The 15619-nt window shown below is 57.3% G+C and overlaps 1 protein-coding gene across 1 annotated transcript in view; it reads right to left on the reverse strand.

Annotated features, from left to right (window-relative positions):
- DNAH17 (dynein axonemal heavy chain 17) overlaps positions 1-15619 on the reverse strand; it is a 150434-nt gene that overhangs the window by 63447 nt on the left and 71368 nt on the right. The window contains exons 35-45 of the mRNA XM_008013099.3: positions 15419-15579; positions 14472-14628; positions 13174-13278; positions 10346-10503; positions 9431-9569; positions 9066-9293; positions 8528-8665; positions 7125-7257; positions 5944-6071; positions 5195-5343; positions 8-290 (exon numbers count right to left, since the gene is read on the reverse strand). Coding sequence (XP_008011290.3) covers positions 8-290; positions 5195-5343; positions 5944-6071; positions 7125-7257; positions 8528-8665; positions 9066-9293; positions 9431-9569; positions 10346-10503; positions 13174-13278; positions 14472-14628; positions 15419-15579 — 1779 coding nt within the window. The remainder of the gene's footprint in view (positions 1-7; positions 291-5194; positions 5344-5943; positions 6072-7124; positions 7258-8527; positions 8666-9065; positions 9294-9430; positions 9570-10345; positions 10504-13173; positions 13279-14471; positions 14629-15418; positions 15580-15619) is intronic.

Genomic DNA, 15619 nt, shown 5'->3' on the forward strand with positions numbered 1-15619 from the left:
GCATCACCTGGTCCTGGAACATGGCCCCACCGAAGGCCCAGAAGCAGGCGAACACGAAGTACAGCTCGTACAGCTCCTTGGGGGAGTCGGGGGGCACGGTCTTCTCCGTGAGCAGGCACTCCAGCAGGTACAGGATCATTTGGATCACCGTGATCTCCGGCACTGGCGTGATCTTCTTGAACCCAAAGCGTAGCTTGTCCAGGCACGTGGGTAGGTACTTGTCAAAGAGGATCATTAGGTTGGCCTTCTCCGACTGCACCTTGCGCCTCTCGATCCAGCTGCTCACCACCCTGGGGGTGACAGGAGGTGCCGATGACACGGCCGCTGCTCTGGGTCTGCCAGTGTCCCTGCCTTGGTAAACGCCCCTCCTCACCTCCACCCAATTCTGCTGGGGCTGCCCTCAGGCTTGCCACGCCTGTGTGTCAATGGGTCCAAATGAGGGTGCCAGAGGGGCAAGTTGCAGGCCCTGAAAGGGTCGGAGGAGGGTGCCAGGGTTGTGGGGGCTGTGCCCTTTCTGGGCTTGCTAGCTATGGGGGTGCTGTAGGTCTAGAACAGCTGGGAGCTGTTCTTGCTATCACAGGCGACGCACATACCAAGGGCTGGGGGATGGGAGAAGAACAGAAAAGGAGAAAGATCTCATGATGTCATCTCAGGGGTGGGAAGGTGGGGACAGGAAGCGGGTAGAAAGGAGAGACAAGGATAGGAGCGGGGATATTTCATTACATCATCTGGACTCCTGGATCCAGCCATGCCTGAAGCACCCCTTGGTGCTTTTTTTTTTAAGCTTCAGTTAGCTTGAGTTGAATTTGCCATGTTCAGTGTAAGAGTCCAAATCAATACAACCAGCAGTCTTTGAAGAGCCACACTGGACTTTCAACCACAGACACCTCTGGGTGGTTTGTGTGGAGGTGGCCCGCCATGGCAGTGAGGGGTGTGGACTCTGGGACCTGACTACCCAGGCTTGAGTTGGCTCTACCATGGCCAGCTGCTGCTTTGGCAAGTTACTGCACATGCCTGTGTCCCTGGTTTCTCATCTGTAAACATGGGTGATGTTTCCATGACCCTCATTTCCAAGGACTACATGGGCTGATATTTTTAAAGCTCAGAGAAGAGGGCCTGTCCAGGGTAAGTGTCGCCAAATCAGCGTCTGCTAAAAGCATCACTAGCGCCTGGCTCCCTTGAGTGCCAGTGAGCACAGCATGTGCATCATTTCCAGGATGCTCAGGGCCTAAGCAGGAAGCTCCTGTTAGCACACACAGCCAGCCCGCCCTAAGTCAACCGATAGACAGGCCTCTTTAGACAGATGCTCACTCTTTTTTCTTCTTTTTCTTCTGAGATGGAGTCTTGCTCTGTTGCCCAGGCTGTAGTGCAGTGGTGCGATCTCAGCTCACTGCAGCCTCTGCCTCCTGGGTTCAAGTGATTCTCCTGTTTTGGCCTCCCAAGTAGCTGAGATTACAGGCACGCACCACCACGCCTGGCTAATTTTTGTATTTTTAGTAGAGATGGGGTTTCGCTACGTTGGCCAGGCTGGTCTTGAACTCCTGACTTTAGATGATCTGCCCACCTCAGCTTCCCAAAGTGCTGGGATTACAGACATGAGCACCGTGCCCGGCCAGACACTCACTCTTCTGTGAGTGTGCTCTTGTCCTGGGACCTCCGCTCCTTCCTGAACCTCTATCACAACAGAGAACTGAGAGCTGAATGTCTTGCTGTGCAGCACCCTGTATTATCCAGCATAATAGAGGAAACCTTCATACATCTCTAAGCGAAGCAGGGTGTCTCCATACCTGTCGCAGCTGGGAACTGAATTCCGAGTCCAGTTGGTCTTCAGTAGGGGACTGATTTGCAAATCTACGCGGAGCCTGTTGCTTTCTGCCTTCTACTTTGAAGATATGTGTGTCAAATTTGTGATGCTGCCTTGGTAGGAGTCACTGAGCGCGTGCGGACGTGTGTGCTGGCTCCGATACGCACAGCACAGGCCCCAGGAGAAAGATATGCTGGTGAGACAGGCCGACTTTCTTACCTCTGGTCCTTATGGCTTCTTGCCCTGTCCCCAGGGCCATCCTGGGTGTGTCAGGTGTCCCTGCCCCTGGCAGCTGCCTATAGGACGGCTGCTCCTGCTGTCTGGGGACGCTGGGCCTGCTTCTCATCCACTTCCATTCTCTCCTCTGCCAATCCTCAGGTCTCCTCCTCCTGCTTCCTCTAGGTTACTCCTTGGAGGTGTCCAGTTCCTGCCTCAGCCCACGCTGGCTTTGCTTCTGGCTCCCTCTTCTCTGCTCCCATAGGGTGTCCCCCTGAGGACCCCACAATCCTGTCTTCTTCCTGTCCCCGTGTCTCAGCATCTCCTACCTGGGCTTCGTTTCAGTTCCTGGGACATTGCCTTTGCCTACGCTGGAAACTCCCACACATGGTGTAGTGGGTAGGAATGGTGGCCCTGCAAAAGAACGTCTACCCAGAACCCAGAATGTGCCCTGATTTGGAGAAAGGGCATTTGCAGATGTAATCAAGGATCTTGAGACAAGATCATCCTGGATTTCGGGTGGACCCGGAATCCAATGGCCGTGTTTTTATAAGCAGCGGGAAATTTGGACACAGACACACAGAGAAGGCCACGTGTGTGGGAAGGAGATGGGAGGGGTGTGTCCATAAGCTGAAGGATGCCAAGGACTGCCGGGAGCCCCCAGGAGCTGGGAGAGAGGCCTGGGACAGGTTCTCCCTCAGAGCCTCAGAGGGAACCAGCACTGCCTACTCCTTGATCACTGCCTACTCAGTCACAGACTTCTGGCCTCCAGCGCTGGGAGAGGATAAATGTCTGTTGTTTGAAGCTGCCCCATTAGTGATCATTGTTTCAGCAGCTGGAGGACGCTGTGTAAGCGGGCAAGTGTTGCTGGAGAAGCCGGCACAGAGGCACCCAGGCTCAGCAGCTCCCGGCCCTGTCTCCATAGGGAACATTTCACTTGGTATCCCTCTCAAACCCTGGCCACGCTGTGTTGCCTGCCTCCCAGCAGAGGGTCTCGCTTCCCACGCACAGAGCAAAGAAGTGCATCAGCATGAACTCCGGAAACTTAATTTTCTTTGCCTATAGACATGCATGCACCTGGAAACAGCCATGCCTGCATCCCATGGTCAAACATCATTCTTGTCTTGACAAACACTGCAAAGCTTCCTTCCTCTTGTTCCAGCCCTGCCCTCCGGCACTCAAAGGCAGGACTGGCCTCACTTCTAGAGCCTCCTGCGGGCTCCTCCATAACTCATTGCCATCTGGCTCTGCCCTCAACACGCCCTGAAGCTGTTCTCCCTGAGCAATGGAGGTGTACCTGGTTCCCAAATGCAATGGGAACTCTTCTGTCCTTAGCTTGACTCTGGGTGCCATCCTGCTGAGCCTGCTCCCTCCTGAAGCTTTTGTCGCTGGGTGTCTGGGATGACGTGTCCTGGGTTCCCTTGTGCCTTTGGTTCGTTCCTCCTCTGAAACCCTCACAGATTCCTCTTCCTCCCCAACAGTGCTGGCTTTTCTCAGAAAGCCAACTTCCCTCATCCCTCTTTACATCTTTCCTGGACAGCCCAGCTCCTCAGCATGGAATATCCTGGACACACATGGCAGGTGTGCAAAGTACTGGGCAGGTGGGTGTATGGATGAGTGGGTGGGTGAATAGATGGGTGGGTGGATGGGTGGGTGGATGGGTGGATGAGTGGGTGAGTGGTGGGGTGGGTGGATGGGTGGGTGGATGGGTGGGTGAGTGGATGAGTGGATGAGTGGATGGATGAGTGGATGAGTGGATGGATGAGTGGATGAGTGGATGGGTGGGTGGGTGAGTGGATGGGTGGGTGGGTGAATGAATGGGTGGGTGGGTGGGTGAATGAATGGGTGGGTGGGTGGGTGAATGGATGGGTGGGTGGGTGGGTGGGTGAATGAATGGGTGGGTGGGTGGTGGTGTGTGTGGGTGGGTGGGTGAATGGGTGGGTGGGTGAATGAGTGGGTGGGTGGGTGGGTGAATGAGTGGGTGGGCGGGTGGTGGTGTGTGTGTGTGGGTGGGTGAATGAGTGGGTGGGCGGGTGGTGGTGTGTGTGTGTGGGTGGGTGAATGAGTGGGTGGGCAGGTGGTGGTGTGTGTGGGTGGGTGGGTGAATGGGTGGGTGGGTGGTGGTGTGTGTGGGTGGGCGGGTGGTGTGTGTGGGTGGGCGGGTGGGTGAATGGGTGGGTGGGCGAGTGGATGAGTGGATGCGTGGGTGGGCGGGTGGATGAGCGGGTGGATGGGTGAGCGGGTGAGTGGGCGGGTGAGTGGGCAAGCGAGTGGGTGAGCGGGTGGGTGAGTGGGTGGGTGGATGAGTGGTTGGGTGAGTGGGTGAGCAGGTGGGTGGATGGGCGGGTGGGCGGGTGGATGAACTGTGACCTCCAGCCAAGACACTCCTCTGAAGCCTCTTACCCCAGTAATGCCCCACTGGGATTTCTGCCTAAGTCCATGCGGGACATTTGCACAAAACTCTCATTTCTATGTCCCCAGGAAATCCCTTACTCTGTCAATCACCAGCCATGTGTCCAAGCCCAAAAATATGCCTCTGGAATCAATATCAAGTCTTCCATTTCTCCGGATTTCAGATATCTCTTAAACCCATCCCCTCCTCTCCCATCCCCAGCGGCCCCCGTCCTGCTGGCAAGACCGGCTGCTTTTCCTCGTCACGTTGGAAAGCGCCGTTTGCACCTTAGCCCAGCATCAGCACCTTCCGCCAGAGGCAGCCTCCCCCTTTATGCTCTGGCCAGGAGAACCTGACCACTGCCCATCCGGGAACACTCCACTCCCTGCCATGCCCTGTGAGCACGGGTTCTTGTCTGGTGAGTCTGTTTTCATCCCTGAGAGGCAGCCTGACCCTTCAGATGGCAGCCCAAACTTCAGTCACCTGGGAAGACTTCCTACCTCCATGGAGGCCAAGACCTCCCTTCCCACACCAGCCCTTGTTCCCCAGCACTTTGTGCAAATGTCCGTTTGCTCAGCCGCCCTGCCTCATGTCACTGTGGATTTATACCATTTATTCCCGGGTCTGTCTCTCGCCCCTTCCCTGCTGCGGCCCTGGTGCCTGGTGAGGGCCTGGTACAGTTTGTTACATGAATGATGAATGAATATGCAACTCGGAAACAGGCCAACCACTTTGTCTTTCCCCGCCGAGGTTTGGAACAGGAAAGTCAGAGCCCCACTCACGGGTTCCATCCCAGGTCGGCTGGGTTGATGTAGAGGATGCCGGCTCTGGACACGGTGGCTGGGGTGGCCGTCCTCAGGTGGCTGATTTCGAACACCAGCCTCATGGTGCGGTTCAGTGGGATCCGCTCATTGCTGGCCAGGGTGAGGACCTAGGAGGGGGACAGCAGCCCGTGGGGTCCTGCGGCGACACCTGCCATCCCAATGGTGTTCCGGGGTGGGGGTCCTCGGAGCAAACCTCCAAACAAGGAGGAGAGGCTCAGGCCAGCCCTGCCACCCCTGGCCCACAGCCCTAGTCCCTTGGCCCAGGGCTTCGCTGCCCTCCCTGACTCCAGCAGCCTCTAGACACCCACATCGGGGAGGGCTGCAGCATGGAGTCACGGCTGCTTTCTCAAACCGTCACCCCTCCCCATCCTGGAAAGTCTTGTGTTCCCTTCTGCATCCAACTGAGGAGCATTTTAGAAAAATGGCTTCTAGACAATTCTAAATAACAATTTCTGCTCCCCAGGCCTTTACCCTGAACCCATCCTGCTGCTAAAATGTAAGGTGAGGTGCATGCAGAACCACAGCACATGTGACAAAGTCCTGTGACAAGGCGCCCCTCACTCATAGCTCCCTGTGGAGCTCCAGACACGCCCCCTGCCCCAAGCCCTGCGTGCAGGGCCTGAGTGCTGCATAGGCGCCTCCCTGTGAGCCCCCACTGTCCCTCTGCCTTGGGTGACCTCGGGGGTTAGAGTCCAGGCCCCGCGAACCTTGTTGTCATCCATGACGGTGTTGAGAGACTCGATCCACATGGGGTCTATGTCCCCGTCAAGGATGATCCACTTGGGGCCGTCATGGGTGATGTTGGCCAGGTCTCGCATGATAGTGGAGAACAGGCCTGGGGAAGGCGGGTAGTGTAACCCTGGGCCCTTTGCTCTGGCCCCATTCCAGTCCCCACCGGTCCTGACCCTGGCCTCTGTCTCGGAGGTGGCCTGTCCTCTACTTCAGAGGGACAGCAGAGGCCCTCGGGCATGAGGTGGCCGGGCTCCCTGCCCTCCCTTCTCTGTGGCCTCCCTCCTACATGCCCTCTCCATGCCTGAGGCCCTGCCTACCCTCCTCCGACCCTGTGCCCTCCCTGTCAGCCCCTCTTTGCGGCCCTGGCTGGTTCAGTTTTTCCAGGCTCAACACCCCACTGGGCGCAGCACCTGTGCACCCAGCTTTGTCCATCTGTCCACTCATGCTCAGCAGAGGTCTGTGGAGCACGCATCATGCGTCAGGCATGGAATGGGGCGAGGTGGGGGCTGGGGGTACAGAGCTTGCCTTCTAGCAGGGGAAGTGAGCTGTACATGCAGAAGCCAGCGAAGGGGGACAGGGAAAGCGGGTCAGGGGTAGTGCCACTTCTGATGGGTAGGGTGCGGGGGACAGGCTGGGCAGAGTCCTCACCTAGGCTCCTGGTCAGGACCACCCCGCTCCCGCTGACACCTCCTTAGCTCTCGTGGCTCCTTTCTACAGCCCACTCTCCAACATCCCGAGTTCCTTTCATAAAGTGCAAACCTGGGCATGCCACTTCCCAGGGAAGCTCCTCCCCAGAGCTCACCGACTGAGGCAAGGGCTCCCCGGGCAGCCTCCAGCCTGCACATCTGGGCTCCCATGCACTCCACATGGGTCACACCCATCCTTGCTCTGGCCTCTCCCCTTGGCCTGCCCAGGGCAGGCCTGCAGTCCTCACTGTCCCAGCTCCTGTGGCCCCCATCCCTTACCCCTGAGCCCAGGTGCCACATGCCCACTGCTCCCCATAAACTCTGTCACCATGGTGCCACCATTGCAGGCCACGTGCCTGTGCACCCCACCCTAGCCTGGGGAGGCTGGCCTTGCACGCGGGAATGGCTCAGCACACACTGCACTGGACTGGGTGAGCCCCTGCAGCCCATCCTGGGACCACCCTCGTTACCATCTTTCCATTCCCTGGTTGCTGGGTTGATGATGCCAAAGAGCTCATCGCAGGTGACCGCCTTGGGGTCCAGGTCCACGGCGACCGGCTTCCTCTTCAGGTTCTGATAGGTCTTGTTGAGGGATTTGAGGACCTGGCGAAGGTGTGGGTCACTCACGTGTGACTCCATGTTCCTGGCACATCCTGCCCCACTAACCCCAGGACCGTGGGTAGGTCTAGATGCCCTTTTTTTTTTTTTCCTGAGATGGGAGTTTCACTCGTCATCCAGGCTGGAGTGCAGTGGTGTGATCTCAGCTCACTGCAACCTCTGCCTCAGGGTTCAAGTGATATCTCCTGCCTCAGCCTCCCGAGTAGATGGGATTACAGGCACCTGCCACCATGTCCAACTAGTTTTTGTATTTTTAGTAAAGACGGGGTTTCGCCATGTTGGCCAGGCTGGTCTTGAACTCTTGACCTCAGGCGATCAGCCCGCCTCGGCCTCCCAAAGTGTTGTGATTACAGGCGTGAGCCGCCGTGCCCGGCCCTGGATGCCTTTTATGAACCACGAGGCTGAACCCTTCTCTGGATCAGGTTTGCTTTGGGGGCATGTAGGTGAGTTTACACCCCCCAACCATGACCGAGGTGAAGGTGGCCTGGGTGACGGGACGCTAACTGTCCCCTGTGTCTGCAGCCTGTGGAGAGCTGCTTGCCCTAGACTGTGCGAGGCTCTGAAAACATGCACATTACTTTCTTCCTCATGGTACAAGTAATACGCACACACTGAAAAACCATCTAGGAAAACTCCCCATAATCCTCCATTCAGGGAAAATGAGCTTTAAAGATGCAGTTGAGGGCATTTCCTGTATGTGTATGTCCGAGTTCCTTTTTAGGAAACTGGGTTCATGCAGCCTCTGCCTTTTAAAACATCGCTTGTGGTGAGCTTTCCTGTGTGGCTGGCATTGGGAGTGCTCTTAAACAATAGTAGAAGAGCCGAGCCTGTGGGCCTGTGGCTGGACACTTGGCTGGCATGGAATTTTCCACGTCACAGACATCAGTCACATCCACCACCACCCTCCGCATGTCACCACACTCCAGGCCATAGCAGGGGACAGGAGGGCGATGGGTCGGGCTGGCCACAGGGACAGGGAGACAAGTGACTGACGTCAAGGAGAGAAGAGCAGGAAGACAAGGAGGAACAGGGAGGGAGGCCTCACCCAGGGATCGGGGGCCACGGGCTGTGGCCACTCCTCCCCTCCTCCTCGGCCTCCAGCTTCCTCCCTGGCCCATGACTCAGGCCGGAGGGCTCCCGGGATGTACTGGGTTGGGGTCTCTGGGGTGGCGGGGAGTGATGGAGGGCTGACCCTTCGCCCCAGCCCTCCCCCACCATGCCAGATCCCTGCAGGGTCCCTGCAGGGGTGACGCACCTGAGATTTGCCGCTGCCCGCGTTCCCGATGACGAACACCGAATGGCGGACCTGCAGCAGCTCCTCCAGCTGCACCACCTTCAGCACGAAGCTGTCCTCCGCCTGCAGCTTGAGCTCCACGATGCTCTGCTTGATGATCTGGGGAGACACAGATGAGGCTGGGTGAGGAACTGAGGCAGCCTTTCTTCTCACCGGGAGGCTGGGGGCTTCTTGCCCTCTGGCAGGCGGCCTTGCTCTCCAACGCACATGCCTTTGCAAGTTCTGCTGTCCATGTTGAGAGCTCACATAGCTCCACTGCGACCTTGTGCAGGGGATCGGTTTGCCCGAAGTCCCCCAACCCCAGTTGAGAGACTGACCTCCCCCAGCACGGAGAGAGTGGGGCTGGTCAGGGCCACAGAGACAGCTGTGGCTCAGAGGTCTCTCTGTAGCACCAGGAAACGTGTGTGTGACATGGGTCCCCACCCGTCCAACATCAGCGGGAAGGAAGCCCCAGCCAGGCAGGCTTCCCCGGACAGACCCGAGGTTCGGGAGTACCAACCTTTTCAAAATTCAGGTCTCGTTTCCGAGGCACGTCCAGAGCCGGGAAGAGGTCCCCAATCAGTCCCATGAACACAGGCAGGTCGTCGGTCACGATCTTGGGGATGTTGAAGTCCCTCAGCGCCCGCATGAGCACCTGGTCCTCCGCCCGGCTGGGGTCACCCCTCTTCAGGGAGCCGGCCACCACCAGCACAGACTTGATGGCTCTCAGGCCCCAGTCGTAATGATCCTGCGGGCAGTGGGCACAGGGGGGCAGACGTGGGCTCACCTTCCCACGGCCAGCAGGCAGGTCCGGAAGCCAACCCTGGTGCTGCCTGCACCTCAGTCTCCCCCCCGCACCCGCCACGAGCTCCAGAACACACACACCTGCTTCGAGAGCAGCTCCTTGCACAAGGTGTACAGGGTGATGAACTTCCTGGCCAGAAGGCGGGCTTCCAGAAAGCCCTCGGCCACCAGCATAATCTCGCATATCAGTTCGAAGTCGGGGACGACCATGGCACAGGGCCTGGGGAGGTCAGCGGCGTCCGTGGGCTTCTGCCCACTCCCTCCCCACCTACACCCCCGCCTGTCCCTCTTCACCTAGGAGAGCACGCCGCGCCTGCCGGGTGGACCACGGCAGAGTGTTGAACCTTTGGGCCCTGGAACCAGGCCCCCAGCCCGCCCGCTCCCTGCTTCCCTCCTCCTTCCACATCCTCTGCTGGGGGCACCTTCAGGCCCCTCCTCTGAGAGCCACCCCAGTCCCTGAACCCTGCCTTCCATCGCTGTGTCTCAGGTGGGGTCCTCCTACCCGGGGGAAAGACAGAGTGCTTTCTAGGAGGCCCTCGCCTGCCTCATCTTGGGAGTTTTTTGTTTGTTTTTGAGACAGTTTCGCTCTTGTTGCCTAGGCTGGAGTGCAATGGCACCATCCCAGCTCACTGCAACCTCCGCCTCCCGGATTCAAGCGATTCTCCTGCCTGAGCCTCAGCCCCCCCGAGTAGCTGCGATTACAGGCATGCACCACCATGCCCAGGTAATTTTTGTATTTTTAGTAGGGACGGGGTTTCACCATCTTGACCGGGCTGGTCTCAAACTCCTGACCTCAGGTGATCCACCCTCCTCGGCCACCCAAAGTGCTGAGATTACAGGAGGGAGTTACTGCGCCTGGCCATCTTGGGAGCTTTTGATGACTTTTTCCCTCCCCAGCTTGCCCTCTGCCCCTCCCCTCTGCCCACCCCTTGGCACTGGGACGCTGCTGTGGCTGGCCTGGCTTACCACGGTGTCACTTTCACCAGGACCATGTACCTGAATAAGGCTTTTAGGTTCTCAGGCAGCTCTGTGCGTCCGGCATACCCAGGGTTCATGGTGATGAAGATACCGACAGTGGGAATGAGGCCTATGATCTCTCCCAGGAAATTGAATGTTTTTTTCTTGGCCCGAATTGCATCCTGGACACATTTTACCTGCACATTTGGAGACACAGACATGTTAGCATGGAAATAGCCAGCTTCCACAGGCCAGAGGGGCCTTCGTGTATGTTACAGCACGAGGCTGTGAATTCACAGCAGGCTCCTAGTTTCTTTTTAAAATTAAGCCTTTTATTTTTGAGAAAGTTGTAGATTCACATGTCGTGCAGGAAATAATACAGAGGGCCAGGCACAGTGGCTCGCGCCTGTAATCCTAGCACTTTAGGAGGCTGAGGCTGGAGGATGATTTGAGCCCAGCCTGGTCAATATAGTAAGACCCTGTCTCAACAAAAAATACAAAAGACAGGGATTGGGGGAAGAAAACAAATACAAAGGCAATTCTGCATACTCTCTGTCCCATGTTCCCTGATGGAGCATCTTGCCTAATGACAGTGCCAGTCACAGCAGGGTGGGGGTGGGGGGTGCGACACTGAGGCCAGCATTGCTGTCACCACGGGGACCCCTATGTCCCCTCTTATAGCCATACCCACTTTCCTCTTGCCCGCTTCCCTCCCTTTGACCCCTGGCAACCGTGTCCTTTGTTTCTGTGATTTAGTCATTTCACGGATGTTATATAAGTGGAATTGTATCGTACACCATCTTCCCAGATGGACTTTTATCACTCAGCAAAATTCTCTGGAGATACACCCAGGCTGTTGCAGGAACCGGTAAGTATTTCAAGACCTCGTTCCTGCTGAGCGGGGTTCCACTCCCAGCCCTTTTCTGTCCTGTTACGACTTTGGCAATGATCTGTCAGAGGACTGGTTAGCGGCCACTTCCGTATCAGACAGTCTTGAAGGCCACCTGTCAGCTACAAGGTTAAACCTAGAGCTTCAGGGGCTGTTGCTTGAGGTCTCTGGAAACCTGCAGAAGGCAGCTGTGGCTCTCCAAGTCGCCACTTGAGGGAGCCCAATACTCGCGGTAAAGCTGCTCCCAGCACCTGCCTTTCCCTGTCTTCCCCACAAGAGCCAAGTCCTGGTGCCCTGGTGATCCCAGACACCCCCATGCCTAGTCTGCTGAGCGTGCCGCTCGCCCCCTGGCAGGGCCGGGGCCCTTCGGAACGGCACTGCTTCCGCCTAGGCCAAGCCTCTCCTGTGGTCTCCATCGGAGCCCGTGAACATTCAGTGCCCAGAGTAGGGGCTACATCAATATTCTGGGGTTTGTTCATGGACCTCGGAGGTGCTCAGCAACTGTGCTCATGCGCTGTGGGCGAGGGAGAGGGTCCCCAAGGCAACAGCCAGCACTGCCCATGGGTTGGGGTCCCCATTCTCTTGGCCACGTGGCCTCTGGCCCTGGGGCTGGGGAATGACTGGGGCAGAGGGAGCATAAGGAGAGGAGGAAGCAGCCACCCCCGGCCACCTCTAATCCCACAGGCAGACCTGTGTCACCAACGCTGTTTTACAGATTAGAAGGTGGAGGCGCAGGGAGTCCGCATCACTGCCAAGCCGAGAGTCAGGGGTTAAGTTGGTGTATAAAGCAGACTCTCGGCCGGGCGCGATGGCTCACACCTGTAATCCCAGCAGTTTGGGAGGCCGAGGTGGGCGGATCACCTGAGGTCGGGAGTTCAAGACCAGCCTGACCAACATAGAGAAACCCCATCTCCACTAAAAATACAAAATTAGCCGGGCTGGTGGTGCATGCCTGTAATCCCAGCTACTGAGGAGGCGGAGGCAGAGGTTCGGTGAGCCAAGATCGCACAATTGCACTCCAGCCTGGGTAATAAGAGTAAAACTCCGTCTCAAAAAAAACCAACCAACCAACCAAACATAAACAAACAAACAAATAAATAAAGTGGGCTTTCCACCCAGCTTGCGGGGCTTGAGCAGCCCAGGCGGCATTCGCACGTCCACACCCCACATGCTCCTGGTCTATCCTGGGGTGGGAGGACCTTGACACTGTCAACGCCCTGACTTGCATTTCCTTTTGGAACAGCACAATTGTTCCAGGCCGCTAGGTCGTCCTCCGCTTACCTTAGCCCAGTGCTTGTCAATCCTGGCAGGCATCAGGATCACCTGAGGCGTTTGTTTAAGATGCAGAAATGCTAATCCTAACAAGTGGGGCCCGCGCTGGAGATTTTAACAAGCATGGCCCAGGCCACTCCTGACTCCCAGGTCCCTGCGCCCATGTCGCCGCAGCCACCCCACTGCACGCTCTGTGCCCCGGCATGGTTGTTCCCAAAATACACGGGCACATTTCCTCCCTCCTCCTCTTCCTCCTCTCCCTCCTTTCTTTCCTGCCATTCCCTTTCAGCACCTCCTATGCCCAGCTCCGCTGATACCAGTCACAAAGCACTTTGTCCTTCTTTCCTAAGCAAAATTAATTATTCTCCCACCTGTATTTCCACCTGGAATCCCTAACGAGGGGGCTCAGAGAAGCACATTTAAGTTCTAAGCCTCGCATGTTTTCTCAGCCCTTTTCTTTCTTGCATGGAGAGGAGAGGGAGCACGCTACCATACATGTAACCTGTAATCTGATTCTGTTTTCAATCTGTATGCCTAACCAGGCTGCGGGACCCTGCAGGGCAGGGGCTCACTGGCACCACACCACCCTTCAGTGCTTGGAACATTGCAGAGAGGCAAGGAGGGTCTGTCTGGCGTGTGAGGTCATAGGAAAGCTGACGAGCCAGTTACCCGATGTGACCCCGAGGCCGCAGGCAGGGGACTTTACCTGCACAGCAATCACAGACAAGACTTCCACCGAGATGCGATTAAACTCATCAAAGCAGCCCCAGGCTCCCGTCTGGGCCAGGCCCTTGTAGATATTTCCACAGGACTGGAAAGGGTGAGAGGGAGAAAGGAAGAGCTGGGAGGGTGGCAGGGAGGGTGGGCGCTGCAGGGGCCTCCCCCTGCCTCTTCAGCCGTGTTCTTTGCCCACAGCTCGCTCAGGCCCCGGTGCACTGGGGCCTTCCGCAGGCCAGCAGGCAGGTCAGCTTACTGCCCAGGGTAACACCGTGGAGGGCTGGGTACCAGGAAGAGCCCATCCTTTCACCCTTGACCCCCAGAGCTCCCAGACCCCAGGATGGAGGCTTCCTGGAGTCCCTAACAAGGGGGCTCAGAGAAGTGCATTTTGAGTTCTAAGGGCGTGTTTTCTCAGATCTTTTCTTTCTCGCACGGAGAGGAGAGGGAGTCCTCTAAGGTGCGATGGGTGCACGTCGAGCAGGCCAGAGGCTTTTCCTCAAGGCATCTGTGTCCCTCTAGGACCCACTTGGGCATCAAAAGGGCTCTTCCCATCTACACCTGGGATTCCAGGTGGATGATAAGCCCCTTCTAGGGAGATCCAACTTCAGATTTCACTTTTCTAAAATCCAGGAGGTGGATGTGGACTGCGTGGCCTTGACAGTGAACAGCGGCTGCTGGCCCCATCCTCAACCTCCGGAGGGGTCTCCCAGATTGTGGAGCTTGGATCCAAGCCAGAGAGGGGAGACCCTCTGCAGGCCTAGGGTCCAAAACTCAGGGATCCATCTCCCTTACCTCCTGCTCTTGCAAGAGGCTGCTGCAGCCTGGAGCTCCAAGGTATCCCCTCCCCTGCCTGGCCTTCTGTGAACTGATGACGTCCTGTGCAGGCTCTGATGACTGACGGGACCGGGACCGTCCCCTGCTCCCCTCCCAAACCCACCTGGACACTGCTTGTACCCCACCCCATGCTGAACCATGAGGGAGGTGCTCACCCCTGTGCAGAGTCCCCAGTTCTGGGGCAATCTTACAACTGAAGCTGAGAGAGGGTCACCTCCAGGGCGGGGCCTGGGGCAGGACATTTGGGGCTGCGTCTGTCCACCTGGGAGTCTTTCCAGAGAGACCACCTGAGGGGGATGCCACCAGCAAGTGGGGGCCCTGGTGCCTCCTCCCCAGTGTCATTCACAGGTATCCAGAGACCTGGAGCTCACTGCAGGGCCTCAGAGGTCAGGGTGCTAGGATCTGTTTCTACGTGGGGACTCTGGATCCCTCCTCTGGACTCCGGCCGCGTACCTTGTAGTCCATCTGCTCGGAGCAGTTGAAGACGTAGACCATGGTGCCCAGGGCTCTGCCCAGGTCCTTGGTTGTCTCAGTCTTGCCGGTCCCAGCGGGGCCGGCAGGGGCTCCGCCCATGATGAGATGGAGGGACTGGGTCAGGGTGATGTAGCACCTGCAAATGACTGCAGGTAAGCACGTGTGCCAGTGACCCCTGCTTTTAAAAGGCCTCCCTGCTTTTATTTTTATTTTTTTGAGACAGAATCTCACTCTGTCACCTAGACTGGAGTGCAGTGGTACAATCTTGGCTCACAGTAACCTCTGCCTCCTGGGTTCAAATGATTCTCCTGCCTCAGCCTCCCAAGTAGCTGGGACTACAGGCGCCCACCACCACGCCCAGCTAATTTTTGTATTTTCAGTAGAGATGGGGTTTTGCCATGTTAGCCAGGCTGGTCTCGAACTCCTGACCTCAGGTGATCCACCTGCCTCGGCCTCCCAAAGTGCTGGGATTACAGGCGTGAGCCACTGCGCCCAGCCACCACTTTCTCTTTCATTGCAGTTATTACACTTGCTCGGCCCCAGGAGACACATTGGAAAAGGACAGAAAACCTTCAGCTGTGACAAAGGAGCCACCACCGTGGGGCAGAGGCAGCCCAGGTGCCTTTCCCACCTGCAGCATTCGGGGAGGTGGCCACTGCTACGAAGACCAGAGTCTGCTCGTGAGGGTCCATAAAACATGACCCCAACTCAGCAGGCCCACAGAGGGGTGGAGGAACTCTCCCAAGGTCACACAGCCAGTGCTGGAACAAGGACACGGTGGGAGAACTGAATGTGAACACACGTCCACCTGACGTAAATGCCCGGTCCCTCCAGCCTCCACAGCTGACATCCAAGTGGGACGGTTCCAAGAATCTTGGGGAAGGGACCCAAGGGCACCATGTGATTGATTCGGGGACAGGCCTCACCTGTCGGTGAGCGGGGTGATGACCAGCCGCGGCGTGTTGCCCAGATACTCGTAGGAATACTGGATTTGGGCATCGCAGATGTTGGCAAAGCAGTGTCGCTTCTCTTCATCCCAGCGATGCCGGAGCTGGGCCTGCCAGGTGAAGGCCTGAGAACTCTCCACCTGCAGGATGAGCCGGAGCTCTTGTTGCCAAACGGAATGC

The sequence above is a fragment of the Chlorocebus sabaeus genome, chromosome 16 (genome assembly GCF_047675955.1).
Source record: "Chlorocebus sabaeus isolate Y175 chromosome 16, mChlSab1.0.hap1, whole genome shotgun sequence".
Taxonomy (NCBI): Eukaryota; Metazoa; Chordata; class Mammalia; order Primates; family Cercopithecidae; genus Chlorocebus; species Chlorocebus sabaeus.